Below are 20,784 nucleotides of genomic sequence, written 5' to 3'. Positions count from 1 at the left end.
TCAGCTGCTCAGTCTGTAAGAAATCTTTTAACCAGAGTTCAACTTTACAGGGCCACATGAGAACCCACACAGGAGAAAAGCCTTTCAGCTGCTCAGTCTGTAAGAAATCTTTTAAACATCGTTCACATTTACAGAGCCACATGAGAACCCACACAGGAGAAAAACCTTTCAGCTGCTCAGTCTGTAAGAAATCTTTTAACCAGAGTTCAACTTTACAGACACACATGAGAACCCACACAGGAGAAAAACCTTTCAGCTGCTCAGTCTGTAAGAAATCTTTTAGCCATCGTTCACATTTACAGAACCACATGAGAACCCACACAGGAGAAAACCCTTTCAGCTGCTCAGTCTGTAAGAAATCTTTTAGCCATCGTTCACATTTACAGAACCACATGAGAACCCACACAGGAGAAAAACCTTTCAGCTGCTCAGTCTGTAAGAAATCTTTTAGCCATCGTTCATATTTACAGAGCCACATGAGAACCCACACAGGAGAAAAACCTTTCAGCTGCTCAGTCTGTAAGAAATCTTTTAACAGGCGTTCAAATTTACAGATACACATGAGAACCCACACAGGAGAAAAGCCTTTCAGCTGCTCAGTCTGTAAGAAATCTTTTAACGATCGTTCAACTTTACAGAGACACATGAGAACCCACACAGGAGAAAAGCCTTTCAGCTGCTCAGTCTGTAAGAAATCTTTTAACAGGCGTTCAAATTTACAGATACACATGAGAACCCACACAGGAGAAAAACCTTTCAGCTGCTCAGTCTGTAAGAAATCTTTTAACAGGCGTTCAACTTTACAGAAACACATGAGAACCCACACAGGAGAAAAGCCTTTCAGCTGCTCAGTCTGTAAGAAATCTTTTAACAGGCGTTCAAATTTACAGAGACACATGAGAACCCACACAGGAAAGAAACCTTTCAGCTGATCAGTTTGCTGTGATAGATTTGTGTGCAACAGAGATCTGAAGGTACACATGAATACCCACACAGGAAACAATCCCCTTTAGCTGTTCTGGTTGCAGTAAAGTTTCCGTTTGTGATAAAAGCTTTCAGCACGAGTCACCTCTGAAGTTACACATGATTAACCGCGGTTCAACTACACTGATTTCAATTCAAAACGTTATTCACTGAATGAGTGCCAACTGTACAGTTTGAAATAGTTTTGATAGTGTGTAATGATAAAAATGTTTTTACATGTCCTCATCATATTTTCTGTGAGATATGTTGCTGTTAGAAAGTTCATTTGTCTGGATGTCTGAACACATTGACCTATTTGTTCTCGTACAAAGGTCACGTTTCTATCTTAGTCGGGACAAACAACCGACGTGTTCTTTCTGCAATCAACTGCTTCTTGTTAGACTAAACATTTCTGCCTTAGTCTCCTGTGTGTTATCTGCTCCTCTGTGCCGGCCGGTATAAAAACCTTGTTTTGATTCTGCGTCTCTGGAGCATATTCACAGTTCACTGCAATACGTGGTTGTGTTCTCTGTTTGCAAACATTAAATTGACTTTTTGAAACTTTGATCATTCATCAAGACTCTGTTTTTATGTTAAACACTTTGGATAAAACCAATTTCACTCCTGAACTTTTGAAGGAAATATTCCACAACAGGTGTCACGGATCACAAACCTCACGGTTCAGGAGTCACGGTTTGGATCAACAAAGAAAAGGGGAGGAGCCAAATATAACTTTGCTTTCCATTTATTAATTAAAGAACTTCAAGAACACTTAAAGCAAAGAACTTTGGGCTATAGTCTTACATGAAAACAAAAATATTGAAGATGTCCAATTTGAAACAAAATTAAATCAACAAATAAAAATAATACATTCAAGAATTCTGTTAAGTTGCAAGTGCAACATGAGGTATGTTGATATCCTCGTCCTTTCATCAATACTGAAAGAAAGAAACAGCCAGTGAGCTGGCTTCCACTGTTTACACTGAACTGAACTGCTCAGCAACAACTTGGGTCTGTGTTTACTTCCTGTCAGGTTATGTCATTCAAATACACAACAATGTTTACCATTACTGTGACATTACTTTCAAAAAGATGAGAATATCTCCATTGTCTGGGGAGAGGGTCGACCTTTCTGTGGTGACTGGAATATTATTGGGCCTGTCTAGCTTCACTCTGACACTTCTGTCAGCACCTGAACCAGGTGTGTGTCTGTGTGACGCTCAGAGGGGGCGTGTCTACAGCGCCTGAACCAGGTGTGTGTCTGTGTGATGCTCACAGAGGGGGCGTGTCTACAGCGCCTGAACCAGGTGTGTGTCTGTGTGATGCTCACAGAGGGGGCGTGTCTACAGCATTTTAACCAGATTTAGAAATCCTTTGTTTTCTACACCGGAGTGTCCCCGTCGCTGACATGCCCGATGTTTTGCCGTTGTCGCGTGTCTCTCTCTTTAAATAACGCCTACATACCGTAACGGTTTCGTCCACCACCCTCATCCGTCATTATATCTTACAGGGAAGACAAAATGTTTCCAAACTTGCGACTTAAATGACGTCGCGGCTTCTGACGTTCCTCCGCTCGCCATGACTTCACTGTTAAATGCTTCTAACCTGCTCCGTTCACGTGAACACACTACTGCTTTATATCTGTTCACTGACACTCTGCATTGATATTCGGGGACTTGTTACTTGAAAAGGAACAGCAACAGTCGAACTTTACACACTATGATGATTACACTGTAAAAAAAAAAATAGAAATACTGGATTGATCCGCGGTTCACGAGTGATCCGAACCGTGAGGGGTGATCCGAACCGTGAGGGGTGATCCGAACCGTGAGGGGTGATCCGTGACACCACTAGTTTTGATGATTGTATTGATGATTGATTTGATGGTAATGTAAGACAAGAGGGCTTTTGTTGGGTCACATCCAAGTCTAACGAGGGACCCTGAGTACACACTGCGTCATCTTTAACACTGCATTGTGAGCGTATATGTTTTGGTTAATGTCAAGTCTTAATTTAGTGACGATAGCTGCCAAATATATGTAGACGAGCAACGAATACTTCCCACTGAAATGCAGTGAGGTAGAGTCAAGGAGCATAATATGGATATTCTCAAGAGAAGCACCTCAGAGTTTCCACCACTGAACAGTGAAGAATGAGCTGAGGCACAATGAAAACCACTATTGCAGCTACAACTACTGCTGGATCATCATTCCACATCTACAGTCATAAGATTTATGGTTGAAAAGTTAAGATAAACTATATGAGGTAAAATTAGCTTACTTTACACAATAAGGGGAAGCTCAGCGCTTTGAGGATTACCTGAGCCAATCTGCTGCTTTCTCTGCACTGAGGGAGTCTGCTGAGGTTTCAGGACCTTATAAAGCTGCCCTACAGATGCCTCAGTTTGCCATTGCACCAGTCTGGCACTGCTGAGTAGATCCAGAATACACAGAAAGGACTTTGTCTCCCAGATTGCCTGTGAATCACTTTGCATCAGCCAGGAGGAGATGGAGGAAACTGAACATCTGGTGGATGCGAGGTAATCCGAGCCCAAATATGCAACTTCACACGTCAATCTCAAAGATAATGATCTACTGGGTAGTGCTTCCTCATTTCTCTTCGTGCTCACCTGACTGGGCAGTAAGAAGAATGGATAAAGTAACATTTATATTGCATGTACAGATCAGACTTGTTGAAATAAACCAAAACAGCTTCTGAACCTTAAGTGGACAGACAACAGGTCCTACAGTCTAATATATTGTTCAGTTATAATGCTGCCTGATGGTTTGGACATTAGCAGTGGGGATAAGAGCTTTAAAATATTTCTAGACATCATCACGTATTCAGGTGATTTGGTAAAACTGTCAGAAGTTAAACAAGCAAGGATCAACAAGATGTGTCTGTTAAAATGAATCAGCATTTAAGCTCACAATAACTCTTTGAATTTGTATTCCTTTCCGTGGGAAAAGTCTGTGCTGTGCATCTCGAGTATGAATCTTCCCTCACTTAGTGTAGCGGTTTGCTTTCCCAAAACAAAACCTTTTGTGCCATCTAGTGACCACAAGACCAGCTATACACGCTAGCGTAATTACTAGATGTGACCACTGGAGGGCAGCATTTGTTTCTAACGCAACACGACCAGCTGTCACTCAGCAGTCCTCTCTCCTTTTTCGTTTTTTGCAAAGTGTCATTTCTTAGGGCATCTTTGAGTGAGAAGCAGCTGGAAACGGATGGGGAAAAATAAATGTATAAAGCTCTTCTATTCATCATAAACAGCTAATGAGGTGCCCTAGAGCAAGGCACTTAACAGCCAACTGGTCCAGTGGAGCTGCTGAGTGGTTAAAAGTGGCAGACTGTGGTGCAAGCTGCAGGTCCTGGCTGTGAATGTGCGTAACTGGTTTGTAACGATGCAGGACAACAGTGACAATGCGCAACCAAAAACAACAGGCTGATGAATGCATTACTTAAGACTACAGAACGAGATGTTTATTTTTTGTAACTGCATTTAGCCATTTCAGTCAACATATGCTGAGGCATTTTCATTACTTTGTGAAAATATTTTACAGATTTAAAAAGTCAGTGTTGTAACTTCATTAAAAAAACAAGACAAACAATCCAAAGACTCACTTCTTTATTACCACATATTTAAAAAGGACACAAACAGTATGAACAAAAATCTTCCAGAAGTCTGATAACATACAGCCTTTTCATAGGAAAAGTAGGTTTTCACACCATGAACATTTTAACACGAGAACATTACTTTTTCAAGTCGACAGCGAGGGTCTATTTGTTATTTTTGGTCTCTTTTAACCGCCAGACACTTCACTTTCAATGTCTATAAACCAGTGAGTGTCAGAGATTACCTTTACATGTTGAAGCCTTAAGTTAACATCTCTGAATGTGCAGTAAATGGACATGTATTTCTACATCTCATGTCACCTCACATTGCTCCCATTGTACCCGATTATACGGTTGCGTAACATACCACACAGATACAGGGACATACAGTAGCTGGTAGAATGGTTGATAACTTCATCCATAGTGCAGGCATACATATCAGAACATCAGTTCTTTCAGCATAATAGGTCAGAGGAAGATGAGGCCATTTCTAAAGTGACTTTTTGCCTCATTAATCTTATTCACTTTCTGATTTACACCACTGAACTACAATACTTAAAGCAACAGTGTGTAGCATTTATAGGAATCTATTGGCAGAAATGGATTATAATACGAATAAGAATGTTTTCTTAAAAGTGTGTAATAATCAACCGAAAATTGAAAAGAATCTCTGTTTTTGCTACCTTAAAATGAGCTGTTTTTTAATCTAAATCGGGGGTTGGGTCGTCTTCACAGTGTACGCCATGTTTGTACAGGAGCCCAGAAGGGACAAAGCAAACACTGGCGCTGATAGGGCCATTCACATTTTCACATTGGCCATCGTAGTTTTCCTATTCTCTTAGCACACGGGAGACGTTTCCATTGGTCGCAATCTGCAACCTCACCGCTAGATGTCCCCAAATCCTTCACACCCCACCTTTGAAAGTCACGTCACTGTCCTCCACAACTTGCTTTTCCCAGGTGAGCAGGCTCTGCAGACTGAGGTGCCGGTCCGCTCTCGCACGAACTTGAAGTCAGTTTTGCATCTCAGAGCTTTTGGTCAAGTCAGTGGAGTATTCTGTGGAGGTATCTCTCTGAGTTGTTCTCTCCTCCTCTCCTCAGTCCTGAGCTGGTTCTGACTGGTCTCTCCGAAGTCCCTGCAGGGCCCTGGCTCTCAGTTAGTACCCCTGTGGCCGCTGTACCTCTTCCTGTTGTCCCTATGGAGGTGTGTCGGCGTGTCTCTGGACTGCTGTGTGCTCCTCCGGCCTCAGACACACTCTCCTCCCCGGGATCCTTCCCCTGGCTGCTTGGCGAGCTCTCTCCGATCCTGAACATAAATGTTGTTGAAAACAATATGGATGCCACATAATATTTAAAAAAGTCACGATGATGAATGATCTGAATGTATATGAAATCAGAATCACACCAGCAGTTTTGCTACCTGAGGTGATTGAAGGCTCGTAGCCAGTGTGAGCCCAACACCTCTCTCCCGTTGGCCCTTAGTCCTCTCCGGTGACTCCGGGTCCTCAGTCCTTTCAAAGCCTGAGCCAGTTCAGCCTCATCTCCGTGACCCCAGACCAGCTGGGCCCTCTGCTCCGCATCTTGATCCCCCGCTGACCTGAATAGTCTCTGTAGCTGCCACAGATTCATGTCGCTGAAAATGTTCACAGAGCCAGCCTTCCTACTCCTCCTCTCAGCCAGCCGCCACAGCGAGGAGGGGCCCGCTCCTAATCATTGTCTTCAACAGCAAATACACACGTTTTATGTCACTCTCACACGGAGCCATCTAAAAATACATATTACAGGGAGGAACTGAGACAGAGCTCCAGTATTTATCCCACTATGACTATGTCCTCCTCAGTGAACTCATAGAAGGGAACCTCCAGCTTTAGAGGAGCAGGTCCCTTTCTTATCCTTCCTGAAGCATCGTAGTGGGAGCCATGGCACGGACAGTAGTAGCCTCCGAAGTCTCCGGCGTTGGCGATGGGCACACAACCCAGATGGGTGCACACACCGAGGACGATGATCCAGCGGGGGTTAATCACTCTATCCTTGTCATGCTGTGTGTGTTTGTGTGTGCAATCATAATTCCACATGTTTGAAACCCTTTTCTCCTGTAGACGGTGCTGTCGGAGGCCTTCTGGGCTGCTGGCTGACCAGTGGACAGTTCAAAGTTCAAAGTAGCTTTTATTGTCAATTTCTTGCATGTCAGGACATATAAGGAATCGAAATAACGTTTCCCACTCTCCCACGGTGGAACATAAAGTGCAAGCACAACACATAAAACATAAAACACTTCCTAGGCTAAGTGAAGACAGATATCCTAGTTAAAACATATACTATACTACAATAAAACATTCAATACACATAAAAACGGGAAAAGTGGGCAATTAATATAATAAATAATTAATAATGTAAGGGCAGGTGGGCAATTGATATAATAATGATGGGAAATGGGTAATTAATATAATACTGTGTGTGTATGTGTGTGTGTGAAAAGTGGGCAATAAATATAATATAAATATAAATATGAATACATATTTACAGTACTTCTGTACTTTCAGCTTCAGCTTCCCGTCAGGCTGGAGGATATGATTGGGGGGAGTGAGGGGAGAGAGTTCAGTGTCCTGACAGCTTGGTGGGTGAAGCTGTTCTTTAGTCTGGTGGTGCGGCAGCGGAGGCTCCTGTACCTTCTTCCAGAGGGTAGGAGGCTGAACAGACTATGTGCAGGGTGACTGGTGTTGCTTGCAATTTGAATGGCTTTCCGGGTGAGGCGGGTGGTGTATATTTCCTGTAACGAGGAGAGTGGGGCACCGATGATCTGTCCGGCTGTCTTTACAATGCGTTGGAGTGCATTCCTGCTGTGTTGGGTGCAGCTACCACCCCACACAGTGATGCAGCTGGATAGGATGCTTTCAATGGTGCCCCTGTAAAATGATTTCAGCACTGATGTGGGGGCTTTTACTCTCTTCAGCTTGCGAAGGAAGTAGAGGCGCCGCTGGGCTCTCTTTGCCAGTGATGCGCAGTTGGTGGCCCAGGAGAGGTCGTCAGTGATGTGCACCCCCAGGAATTTGGTGCTTTCTACTTGCTCCACAGCAGCACCATCGATGGTCAGTGGCAGGTGTACAGTGTGGCGTCTCCTGAAGTCAACAACAATCTCCTTAGTTTTGGTGACATTCAGCAGGAGATTGTTGTCGCTGCACCACGTGGTCAGAAGGTTGACCTCCTTCCTATAGTTGGTCTCATTGTTCTTGGTGATGAGACCAACCAGAGTGGTGTCGTCTGCGAACTTCACCATGTGATTGGTGCTGTATGTAGGTTCGCAGTCGTGAGTCAGCAGGGTGAAGAGCAGGGGGCTGAGCACACAGCCTTGTGGGGCCCCAGTGCTTAGGGTGATGCTGCGTGAGGTGTTGTTGCCGACACGTACTGCTTGTGGCCTCTCACTGAGGAAGTCCAGGACCCAATTGCACAGTGGGGTGTTGAACCCCAGCTGGTCCAGTTTGCAGATGAGTTGTTGTGGGATTATGGTATTAAATGCTGAGCTGAAGTCTATGAAAAGTATTCTTACATATGAGTCTGCTTTTTCTAGGTGGGTGAGGGCTGGGTGGAGAGCAGAGCAGATTGTGTCCTCTGTGGAACGTTTTGCTCTGTATGCAAACTGAGAGGGATCCATGGTGGGGGGGAGGATGGACTTGATGTGGGCCATGACTAGCCGTTCAAAACACTTCATAATGATGGGGGTCAGTGCCACGGGGCAATAGTCATTGAAGCAGGATGGAGCCGGTTTCTTGGGTACAGGTATGATGATGGAGGTTTTGAGGTGTGATGGGACAGCAGCTTGACTCAGAGAAGTGTTGAAGATAACAGTGAAGATATCTGTTAGCTCCTCTGCGCAGTCCCTTAGTGCCTGGGATGTTGTCTGGGCCTGTTGCTTTTCGGGGATTGATGGTGGAGAGTGCTCTTTTCACACTTGCAGCAGACAGGCACAGGGCCTGGTCGTGGGGGGAGGGTGAGGTTTTCTGTGGGCTAGTGGTGTTTGTTGATTCAAACCGTGCGAAGAAGCTGTTGAGGTCGTTCAGCAGAGAGATGTTGTCATCACAGGTCTGTGAAGCAGGCTTGTAGTCCGTTATGGTCTGGATGCCCTGCCACAGGCTGCGTGTGTCTCTGCTGTCCTTGAAGTGGTTGATGCTTTTTTCAGAGTAGTCCTGTTTTGCTTTTCTAATGCCCCGGGACAGGTTGGCTCTCGCTGTTTTCAGGCCATTTCTATCTCCGGCATTGAAGGCTTTGTCTCTGGCCCGCAACAGCTGATGGACGGCCCCTGTCAGCCAAGGCTTCTTGTTAGCCCTAGTGGTGATGGTCTTTTTAGCAGTTACATCATCTGTGCATTTCCGGATGTAGGAAAGAACAGTGTCTGTGAGCTCCTCATTGTCTATGTTGTTATTGTACGTAGCTGCATGTTTGAACATGTCCCAGTCTGTTGTAGCGAGACAGTCCTTGAGAGCAGATCTTGATCCTTCCGGCCACACTGTGATCTCTTTTCGAACCGGTTTTTTCACTCTCAGTTCAAACCGCTGCCTCAGATCATAATGGAGCTCAGTCCTCAGCAGCAGCAGAATCTTTATGGTATCTTCTGGCCGTGCTGGGAGACATTCAGTGGACAGATTTGGCTCAGCTAACTGCTCTAGTGATGGCCAACGCCACCCTGAAGCAGCAGCTGACGGCGACCCTTCTCGGGTACATCTCCAAGGAGCTCCAGTCGCAGGTGCACTACGTGGATTTGTGTCTGTGGAAGAACTGGGATACTCTGACTCAGGGGCCCACATGCTCAGAAGGTCTTTTGAAAAGAATGTGAACTGTTTGTATGACGATGGAGAGACTCTTTGTCAAATATGAAATCACATGTTGTAAATTTGCACAGACGCCATCACAGTCTTGGTTACAGGTTACTGTGAAAACAGCTGAATACCTGGATTCATTTATTATTGGAAGTACACTCATCAGATGAAGGAATTATTTATTCATCAATGGCACTGTTAATCATATAAGAGACAAAGTGGTTCTGTTTGTGATAACGGTTTTATACAAAATGTATAAAATACATTTGACACACCACATGAAACATCACACAGGGGAGGAACGATGGAGCTTTCATCCTATCTTTATCCAAGAGCGTGTTCTTTCAATTTGAGAGCATGGCTCATTGAGTCCACGCTCAGATTTGGTCCTGTCTTTAGCTTGATCCACTAATTGAGTTTTTATTTTCTAGTTCGTGTTGGTTTTCTAGAGGGGGCCGGGGACACGCTCACCTGGAAGAAAATGTTGTACATTTTAAAGTTAAATGCATCAGTCTGGTGCACTCTGAGACCAACATAGAACATGAACATAATTCATGCTGAAAGTAACGCAGTTTAAACTGACAAATGCAGGAAGGACAGCTGGCAAGAAATCACTAACTGTCATTCTGTAAATGAACCGATTTATAATATCACTGCTTCATCTATAACGCGATAGATCTGACTATAATAACACGTGTATTCACGTCAATGTTTTACTTTGATGTATTCTTATTCTTTCAGCCGAGACCCCAGCGATGTGAAACTGACTTTTGGGCAAATCAATCAAAATATATATAAATATAATTCGAAGCAGTAAGGAAGTTTCCTTCCATAACTTAAAATCACCCACACCAAACATTAAAGTAGCCGGAGACTGTAAGACACGACTCAAGAAGCCGACACACGTCAGTGAATGTGTGATGAGAGAATATTTACACATTTCTTTTCTATTTACTAGCTGAGGGAGCAGAGGGGCAGAAAACGGTCTGAAGGCAATTCATTGGTGATATTTTGTCTTCAATAAATAAATGTTGGAAAACAATCACTTGAGTCGTCTCGTTGCACGACCCACAACTGTTACATATGTACCAGATGGAAGGTCACTGAAGATACGAGTAATGATATACTATTTTATTAGTTTAAGGGGCTTTTGTTACCCACCAAGTTGCAGCGGAACCGGATGTTCCTCGTAGAACCTGTCTGAATGGACTTTTATCTGTTCACCTTTTCTTCTGGATGGTTCTCCTCTGACTCATCTCCCGAGTCAAAACCACACCCATTAATGCATTGCTGGTGAAATCCAGGCAACTGCCATTACATGTGAGGAGAACTGAGTCAGCACTATCACACTGGATTAGAATTCAGGGTGCACTTAACGGAAATATAGCATCGACTGTCCTGTACAATGGTTGGGAGTACTCGACATTCTCTGGTAAAAGCTTTGGATGGGACATCTTGGCAGGAAATTTGGAAAAATGACAATAAGGGTAGAAATTACAACAAAATTCAGACATCAGTCAGAGTGAGAAGTGATGGAAATAAAAGTAGAAAAGAAGATGTTACTTTCAGATTCAGGTTAGGACATACAGGACTCAATGACACATTATACACATCATGAAAAAGACAGAGTGGGATAAATGTGAGATATGCAACTGTAAAGAAACTGTAGAACATGAGCTGATAGAGTGGAGGAAGTTCAGGGTGGAAAGAGAAAGACTGAAGAACAGAGTGGTAGATACAGGAAGGGAGTGGAGCATCAAAGGACTGTTAGAGACAGGGGACAAACAAGTTCAGCTTAAAAGGGCTTTATTTAATATTTTGAATGGAACGGGTTAAAAGGCCAGAATATGACTGCAATATGAAGTTTATTTCTAATTGTTTCATTATATTTATAAATAACATGATGATTGTGTTTAAATGATAACTGTCATGAAGTCATGATGTTACACACTCCGGTCCAGTAGGTGGCGCCTTAAACATTGGTTTGTAGTCCGCCATTAAAGTGAAAGAAGAAGAATGAGAAGAAGACGAAGAAGAAGGAGGAGAGGAAGAAGAAGAGGACGAGGACTAATCTCGTGGTAGCCTATAAAGCTATTGAAGTTAGCTTAGCATGCTACCTGGAAACAGACGGACGGGGACGGAAATGACCAACACAGCGCTAGTCAGAGTTTAATGAGAGTAAACGGTGTTTTTAACGGAGTTCGTCTGGAGGACAACTTTCTGTGGTTTAGTGAAAATGTCTAAAGTAGAAATGTTGAGATCTTTAATCAACCAGCGACTAACTGCGGCTGATGAAGACATATTTGGTCTGTTTGAAAGAACGATAGCAGAGTACGAGGAGGAACTCTCTCGTTCAAAAGAGGCGAATAAGCGACAACGGGAACTTCTGGACGCTGTTCTCAACCCGGAAATCCGGATACAAAGAGCACGTAGGTTCACTTTATTTAACACTGTTCATGCTCCGGCTGATAACTTGTAATGTAGTTTGGAGTGAGACTCTGTTGCAATTCGTCATTTTCTTCTTCTCCTGATTGAATACCTGCAAACGTGTCGCTTTTCGGCGAAATAAGCAGTTTTGACTCAAAATATATCATCCACGTGAGTGTAACGTTAGATCCGTAGAGTTTTTATTTGTTTGGGGGGGGGGGGGGGGTCAACTGGCCAGCCAGCGTTTATCAGATTTGAGTGAGACAAGGAGAACATGTGATGTCGTGATCTTCGCAATAAAACATTTGATGCGACACGTGTCGAGTCCTGGCCAATCAGCGTTAAGATGTCTACACCGTCTTCATTTCCCTCCGTTAAAGTTTAAGTTCAGTTACCGTTCAGACTTGTTGGGTTAAGTTAACATCCACTGCATGCGGAACTTTGTCAACAGCTAACGCTCATCATTATCAAGATTTAGGAGGAAAAAGCGTAACGTGATGAAACATGAATCACCCTCCGTGTTCCGGTTCAGTCCACGCGGTCACTCGTTAACGTTAAACCGGAACACCGGCGGTTCTGGTTTTTTTTGTTTAACTCAAAGTAGAATGAGGCGATTTCGTGGTGATAATAACTTAAAACATGAGGCCCAGATACTGATGAGATGATGAGGTCAGAGAGCTTCAGGAAGAGGATGTTGTGTGTGTAGCGCAGCTTGACGCAGGGCTGAGATGTGAGTGGAGCTGGGCCTGGATAAAGGTGGAGGTCTAAACAGACGTGAAGAGAGAGCAGTACAGCTTCCCGCTGTCAGTGTTTTAAATGCATTGATAAGGCAGGGTATGCTAACTGCAGCCTCTGCTCCAATGAGACGAAGTACAGCAACAAGGGCTCACGTGCCCTCTCATCACACTGTTCACTGTAATGACCACAGCCAGTGTACTTCCGGTCCCAACTGTCCCACGTGCAGTTGCTCCCAAAGGCCCTGAAGTAATGAGAGAGAGCGTTAAGGAGCCTGAACCTTCATGATTTCAATCATCGAACCGGATTGAATGCATATTAATTGTAAATAGAAGATAGGCCACAATTCTAACGGCTTTACAGTAACAGTGGAAGTTAATATTAAGCCATACAGTAACAGGGTTAAATGAAAACGAATCACTTCATTTTGTATAGGCGATGGTTCTCGCTACTGTAGAAATATGCGTGCTGTATTTACAGGCATTAAATGTATACATATTGTGAGGAATTTAAGTTTTAAAGCGCTCCTAGCGATGGATATAATGTGTTACAATATGTTTACTTGTAGAAGGTTTAAATTAAAGGGAGAGTTACTGAATTTGTTGAGCACTGTGAGAGAAACCAGAGAATTTATGACACCGCCATGAAGTCAGAGAGAGGGGGATGTTGCTGAAGAGTTTCTGAGCACAGCCTTCAAGAAGGGGGGTGAATTGGTGAAGGAAGTGGCCGACTGAAGTCCGACGGGTTCAGCCAATCACTGAGCTGATCGATGGGCTAAGGAATGTGTAATATGAGACATTTCAGAGACTTTGGAGGGACAAAGAAACTGAATCCCCGGAGATAATCAGACCTCATCTGGACCATGAGGCGGACACACCAGTCTGTCGTGTGGTGTGGATGGGGCCTCTATTTCATGAAATATTACTGCTGATAGTGTAATTCAGTTTGTAACTGCATTTTATTTTGTTAGTATATTAAATTCCTTTTGATTTAAACTTCAACCAGCTGATTCGGCCCTGCTTAATGATGGAAGAAAGAGAGCAGGGCGGGGGGGAGCTGCCTCTTCTCCTCTGCATGCTTCTTCTCCTCTGGAACAAGGAGGGGGGCTTTTTCCTTTACCTTTTGTTTGAGACATTTTGAACATAACAGTACTGTGTGTGTGTGTGTGTGTGTGTGTGTGTGTGTGTGTGTGTGTGTGTGCTCATTTGCAATAGTGTTGCGTGTGTCATAGAGCAAAGGTTTGAATCTCCGGGTGAGGCACTCACGCGCTTGCCGTACAAAGAGTGAGCTCTGACACGCAGGTGGTAGCTTAAAACGTATAACTAGTTGTGTTGTGAATCGGGTTAGTCGGTGGGATATTGTGTAGCAACCTGCAGGAACAGCACCTTCCCCATCCCTGAGACTCCAGGACTCCCACACACAATGTGGCCCAACCCTGGCTTGTGTGTGGGTGAAGATAATGCGTCCCTGTGCTGGACAAGTTCAAATAAAGTATAAAGATACAGGGCTCACAAAACACTGAGAGGAGAGGTGCGTATACGGAGCCCTGACTTTGTGTCTGTTGCTAGGGCTACTTAATCAATTCTTGTGTTTTGTGAAACCATAGATCTGTTTTTTATGCTTTGATGCTTGACTTAATAAATTGTTAATACTTGTAGATCGTCTACCGTCTCCCCCCCCCCCCACCTCTTTCACCGCTTATGAGTTTGCAGGTATGCTGATTTGTTCTCTCAGCTTCTAGAGGACAGGAGATATTTCAACTTAAAGTACAAGTTTGTTCTCTTTGATAACACCACATGGATTTGGCAGCTTAAAATGGTTCATGTGTTCATGGTCACATAAGTTGATTACATTATTGTATTATCTGGTTCTAGTGATACTCTGGAAGTGTATGTCCAGGAGACTATTTGCTCAATTCTAAAATGTCTTTGTAACCCCTCTGTGTGTGTTTACTGTTTTCCTGCAGACATCCAGCAGCTGTTGTTGGTTAAAGAAGAGGTTCCCTCTGAGCAGCAGGAGTGGAGCTCCAGTCTGGACCAGGAGGACCCAGAGCCCTCACACATTAAAGAAGAACAGGAGGAACTCTGCACCAGTCAGGAAGGAGAGCAGCTTCAAGGTCTGGAGGAGGCTGATGTCAAGTTCTCATTGACTCCTGTGAAGAGTGAAGATGAAGAAGAGGAAGCTCAGTCCTCACAGCTTCATCAAAGACAAACTAAACAGATGGGAACAGAAGCTGATGGAGAAGACTGTGGAGGACCAGAACCAGACAGGAACTTGGATCCAGATAGACATCCAGAACCAGATACTGATGAGAAGACTGGAGAGTCTTCTGACACTGATGAGGGTGGTGATGGGAAGAAGACCAGAGGACCTCAGTCAGGTTTAAACTATGTGAAACCTGATGAAGTCCGTGTCAGTGATTCAAGATGTAGCGCTGGTGAAAAACATTTTAGATGCTCTGAGTGTGAGAAAACATTTGGCAAGAGTGGAACTCTGAACAGACACATGAGAACTCACACAGGAGAAAAGCCTTTCAGCTGCTCAGTCTGTAAGAAATCTTTTAACCAGCGTTCAACTTTACAGACACACATGAGAACCCACACAGGAGAAAAACCTTTCAGCTGCTCAGTCTGTAAGAAATCTTTTAGCCATCGTTCATATTTACAGATGCACATGAGAACCCACACAGGAGAAAAACCTTTCAGCTGCTCAGTCTGTAAGAAATCTTTTAACAGGCGTTCAGATTTACAGAACCACATGAGAACCCACACAGGAGAAAAGCCTTTCAGCTGCTCAGTCTGTAAGAAATCTTTTAACAGGCGTTCAAATTTACAGAAACACATGAGAACCCACACAGGAGAAAAGCCTTTCAGCTGCTCAGTCTGTAAGAAATCTTTTAACCGACGTTCATATTTACAGAACCACATGAGAACCCACACAGGAGAAAAACCTTTCAGCTGCTCAGTCTGTAAGAAATCTTTTAACCGGCGTTCAGATTTACAGAAACACATGAGAACCCACACAGGAGAAAAACCTTTCAGCTGCTCAGTCTGTAAGAAATCTTTTAACCGACGTTCATATTTACAGAACCACATGAGAACCCACACAGGAGAAAAACCTTTCAGCTGCTCAGTCTGTAAGAAATCTTTTAACCGACGTTCATATTTACAGAACCACATGAGAACCCACACAGGAGAAAAGCCTTTCAGCTGCTCAGTCTGTAGGAAATCTTTTAACCAGAGTTCAACTTTACAGAGACACATGAGAACCCACACAGGAAAGAAACCTTTCAGCTGCTCAGTTTGCTGTGATAGATTTGTGTGCAACAGAGATCTGAAGGTACACATGAATACCCACACAGGAAACAATCCCCTTTAGCTGTTCTGGTTGCAGTAAAGTTTCCGTTTGTGATAAAAGCTTTCAGCACGAGTCACCTCTGAAGTTACACATGATTAACCGCGGTTCAACTCCACTGATTTCAATTCAAAAAGTTATTCACTGAATGAGTGCCAACTGTACAGTTTGAAATAGTTTTGATAGTGTGTAATGATAAAAATGTTTTTACATGTCCTCATATTTTCTGTGAGATATGTTGCTGTTAGAAAGTTCATTTGTCTGGATGTCTGAACACATTGACCTATTTGTTCTCGTACAAAGGTCACGTTTCTATCTTAGTCGGGACAAACAACCGACGTGTTCTTTCAGCAATCAACTGCTTCTTGTTAGACTAAACATTTCTGCCTTAGTCTCCTGTGTGTTATCTGCTCCTCTGTGCCGGCCGGTATAAAAACCTTGTTTTGATTCTGCGTCTCTGGAGCATATTCACAGTTCACTCCAATACGTGGTTGTGTTCTCTGTTTGCAAACATTAAATTGACTTTTTGAAACTTTGATCATTCATCAAGACTCTGTTTTTATGTTAAACACTTTGGATAAAACCAATTTCACTCCTGAACTTTTGAAGGAAATATTCCACAACAGGTGTCACGGATCACAAACCTCACGGTTCGGATCACGGTTCAGGAGTCACGGTTTGGATCAACAAAGAAAAGGGGAGGAGCCAAATATAACTTTGCTTTCCATTTATTAATTAAAGAACTTCAAGAACACTTAAAGCAAAGAACTTTGGACTATAGTCTTACATGAAAACAAAAATATTGAAGATGTCCAATTTGAAACAAAATTAAATCAACAAATAAAAATAATACATTTAAGAATTCTGTTAAGTTGCAAGTGCAACATGAGGTATGTTGATATCCTCGTCCTTTCATCAATACTGAAAGAAAGAAACAGCCAGTGAGCTGGCTTCCACTGTTTTCACTGAACTGAACTGCTCAGCAACAACTTGGGTCTGTGTTTACTTCCTGTCAGGTTATGTCATTCAAATACACAACAATGTTTACCATTACTGTGACATTACTTTCAAAAAGATGAGAATATCTCCATTGTCTGGGGAGAGGGTCGACCTTTCTGTGGTGACTGGAATATTATTGGGCCTGTCTAGCTTCACTCTGACACTTCTGTCAGCACCTGAACCAGGTGTGTGTCTGTGTGACGCTCAGAGGGGGCGTGTCTACAGCGCCTGAACCAGGTGTGTGTCTGTGTGATGCTCACAGAGGGGGCGTGTCTACAGCGCCTGAACCAGGTGTGTGTCTGTGTGATGCTCACAGAGGGGGCGTGTCTACAGCATTGTAACCAGATTTAGAAATCCTTTGTTTTCTACACCGGAGTGTCCCCGTCGCTGACATGCCCGATGTTTTGCCGTTGTCGCGTGTCTCTCTCTTTAAATAACGCCTACATACCGTAACGGTTTCGTCCACCACCCTCATCCGTCATTATATCTTACAGGGAAGACAAAATGTTTCCAAACTTGCGACTTAAATGACGTCGCGGCTTCTGACGTTCCTCCGCTCGCCATGACTTCACTGTTAAATGCTTCTAACCTGCTCCGTTCACGTGAACACACTACTGCTTTATATCTGTTCACTGACACTCTGCATTGATATTCGGGGACTTGTTACTTGAAAAGGAACAGCAACAGTCGAACTTTACACACTATGATGATTACACTGTAAAAATAAAAATAGAAATACTGGATTGATCCGCGGTTCACGAGTGATCTTAACCGTGAGGGGTGATCCGAACCGTGAGGGGTGATCCGAACCGTGAGGGGTGATCCGAACGGATCACGGATCGATCCGTGATCCGTGACACCACTAGTTTTGATGATTATATTGATGATTGATTTGATGGTAATGTAAGACAAGAGGGCTTTTGTTGGGTCACATCCAAGTCTAACGAGGGACCCTGAGTACACACTGCGTCATCTTTAACACTGCATTGTGAGCTTATTTGTTTTGGTTAATGTCAAGTCTTAATTTAATGACGATAGCTGCCAAATATATGTAGACGAGCAACGAATACTTCCCACTGAAATGCAGTGAGGTAGAGTCAAGGAGCATAATATGGATATTCTCAAGAGAAGCACCTCAGAGTTTCCACCACTGAACAGTGAAGAATGAGCTGAGGCACAATGAAAACCACTATTGCAGCTACAACTACTGCTGGCTCATCATTCCACATCTACAGTCATAAGATTTATGGTTAAAAAGTTAAGATAAACTATATGAGGTAAAATTAGCTTACTTTACACAATAAGGGGAAGCTCAGCGCTTTGAGAATTACCTGAGCCAATCTGCTGCTTTCTCTGCACTGAGGGAGTCTGCTGAGGTTTCAGGACCTTATAAAGCTGCCCTACAGATGCCTCAGTTTGCCATTGCACCAGTCTGGCACTGCTGAGTAGATCCAGAATACACAGAAAGGACTTTGTCTCCCAGATTGCCTGTGAATCACTTTGCATCAGCCAGGAGGAGATGGAGGAAACTGAACATCTGGTGGATGCGAGGTAATCCGAGCCCAAATATGCAACTTCACACGTCAATCTCAAAGATAATGATCTACTGGGTAGTGCTTCCTCATTTCTCTTCGTGCTCACCTGACTGGGCAGTAAGAATAATGGATAAAGTAACATTTATATTGCATGTACAGATCAGACTTGTTGAAATAAACCAAAACAGCTTCTGAACCTTAAGTGGACAGACAACAGGTCCTACAGTCTAATATATTGTTCAGTTATAATGCTGCCTGATGGTTTGGACATTAGCAGTGGGGATAAGAGCTTTAAAATATTTCTAGACATCATCACGTATTCAGGTGATTTGGTAAAACTGTCAGAAGTTAAACAAGCAAGGATCAACAAGATGTGTCTGTTAAAATGAATCAGCATTTAAGCTCACAATAACTCTTTGAATTTGTATTCCTTTCCGTGGGAAAAGTCTGTGCTGTGCATCTCGAGTATGAATCTTCCCTCACTTAGTGTAGCGGTTTGCTTTCCCAAAACAAAACCTTTTGTGCCATCTAGTGACCACAAGACCAGCTATACACGCTAGCGTAATTACTAGATGTGACCACTGGAGGGCAGCATTTGTTTCTAACGCAACACGACCAGCTGTCACTCAGCAGTCCTCTCTCCTTTTTCGTTTTTTGCAAAGTGTCATTTCTTAGGGCATCTTTGAGTGAGAAGCAGCTGGAAACGGATGGGGAAAAATAAATGTATAAAGCTCTTCTATTCATCATAAACAGCTAATGAGGTGCCCTAGAGCAAGGCACTTAACAGCCAACTGGTCCAGTGGAGCTGCTGAGTGGTTAAAAGTGGCAGACTGTGGTGCAAGCTGCAGGTCCTGGCTGTGAATGTGCGTAACTGGTTTGTAACGATGCAGGACAACAGTGACAATGCGCAACCAAAAACAACAGGTGATGAATGCATTACTTAAGACTACAGAACGAGATGTTTATTTTTTTTAACTGCATTTAGCCATTTCAGTCAACATATGCTGAGGCATTTTCATTACTTTGTGAAAATATTTTACAGATTTAAAAAGTCAGTGTTGTAACTTCATTAAAAAAACAAAACAAGACAAACAATCCAAAGACTCACTTCTTTATTACCACATATTTAAAAATGACACAAACAGTATGAACAAAAATCTTCCAGAAGTCTGATAACATACAGCCTTTTCATAGGAAAAGTAGGTTTTCACACCATGAACATTTTAACACGAGAACATTACTTTTTCAAGTCGACAGCGAGGGTCTATTTGTTATTTTTGGTCTCTTTTAACCGCCAGACACTTCACTTTCAATGTCTATAAACCAGTGAGTGTCAGAGATTACCTTTACATGTTGAAGCCTTAAGTTAACATCTCTGAATGTGCAGTAAATGGACATGTATTTCTACATCTCATGTCACCTCACATTGCTCCCATTGTACCCGATTATACGGTTGTGTAACATCCCACACGGATACAGGGACATACAGTAGCTGGTAGAATGGTTGATAACTTCATCCATAGTGCAGGCATACATATCAGAACATCAGTTCTTTCAGCATAATAGGTCAGAGGAAGATGAGGCCATTTCTAAAGTGACTTTTTGCCTTATTAATCTTATTCACTTTCTGATTTACACCACTGAACTACAATACTTAAAGCAACAGTGTGTAGCATTTATAGTAATCTATTGGCAGAAATGGATTATAATACGAATAAGAATGTTTTCTTAAAAGTGTGTAATAATCAACCGAAAATTGAAAAGAATCTCTGTGTTTTTGCTACCTTAAAATGAGCTGTTTTTTAATCTAAATCGGGGGTTGGGTCGTCTTCACAGTGTACGCCATGTTTGTACAGGAGCCCAGAAGGGACAAAGCAAACACTGGCGCTGATGGGGCCATTCACATTTTCACATTGGCCACCGTAGTTTTCCTATTCTCTTAGCACACGGGAGACGTTTCCATTGGTCGCAATCTGCAACCTCACCGCTAGATGTCCCCAAATCCTTCACACCCCACCTTTGAAAGTCACGTCACTGTCCATACTTATCAGTGTGCATGATTAGAGCGAGTGGTGGGATGACGTTATGCAAACACATAAGGCAGTTCATGGGAAGGTAACCACAACATAGAGGTGTGAGATAACAGGAGTCATTGAGAGTTTTGTGCTGCCTCCATTATTCAGGTGGAGATGTGTCTGCAACAAGTAACAGTGCAGTGTCAGCATACCGCCATCGGATCAGTGCCATTACGGCATCATCAGAAACTATTCGACCTGCAATACAATTTCAATTGTAACTGTTGCTTTTCCCAGGTGAGCAGGCTCTGCAGACTGAGGTGC

The 20,784-nt window shown here is 43.2% G+C and overlaps 1 protein-coding gene across 1 annotated transcript; it reads right to left on the bottom strand.

Moving 5' to 3' along the window:
* Positions 1–5,625: 5,625 nt before the first annotated feature.
* Positions 5,626–20,487, bottom strand: LOC306785715 (uncharacterized protein; the record flags this gene model as incomplete). The annotated part of the gene is made up of 3 exons (XM_079280171.1): positions 5,626–5,887; positions 6,002–6,287; positions 20,463–20,487. The coding sequence occupies 3 exons, from the start codon at positions 20,485–20,487 to the stop codon at positions 5,626–5,628; spliced, it is 573 nt and encodes a 190-aa protein (XP_079136297.1).
* Between the last annotated feature and the right edge of the window lie 297 nt (positions 20,488–20,784).

This window comes from Melanostigma gelatinosum, assembly GCF_949748355.1.
Source record: "Melanostigma gelatinosum genome assembly, chromosome: 12".
NCBI lineage: Eukaryota > Metazoa > Chordata > Actinopteri > Perciformes > Zoarcidae > Melanostigma > Melanostigma gelatinosum.
Note: the sequence above shows the minus strand (reverse complement) of the source record. Positions and strands in the feature narration are given on the sequence as shown.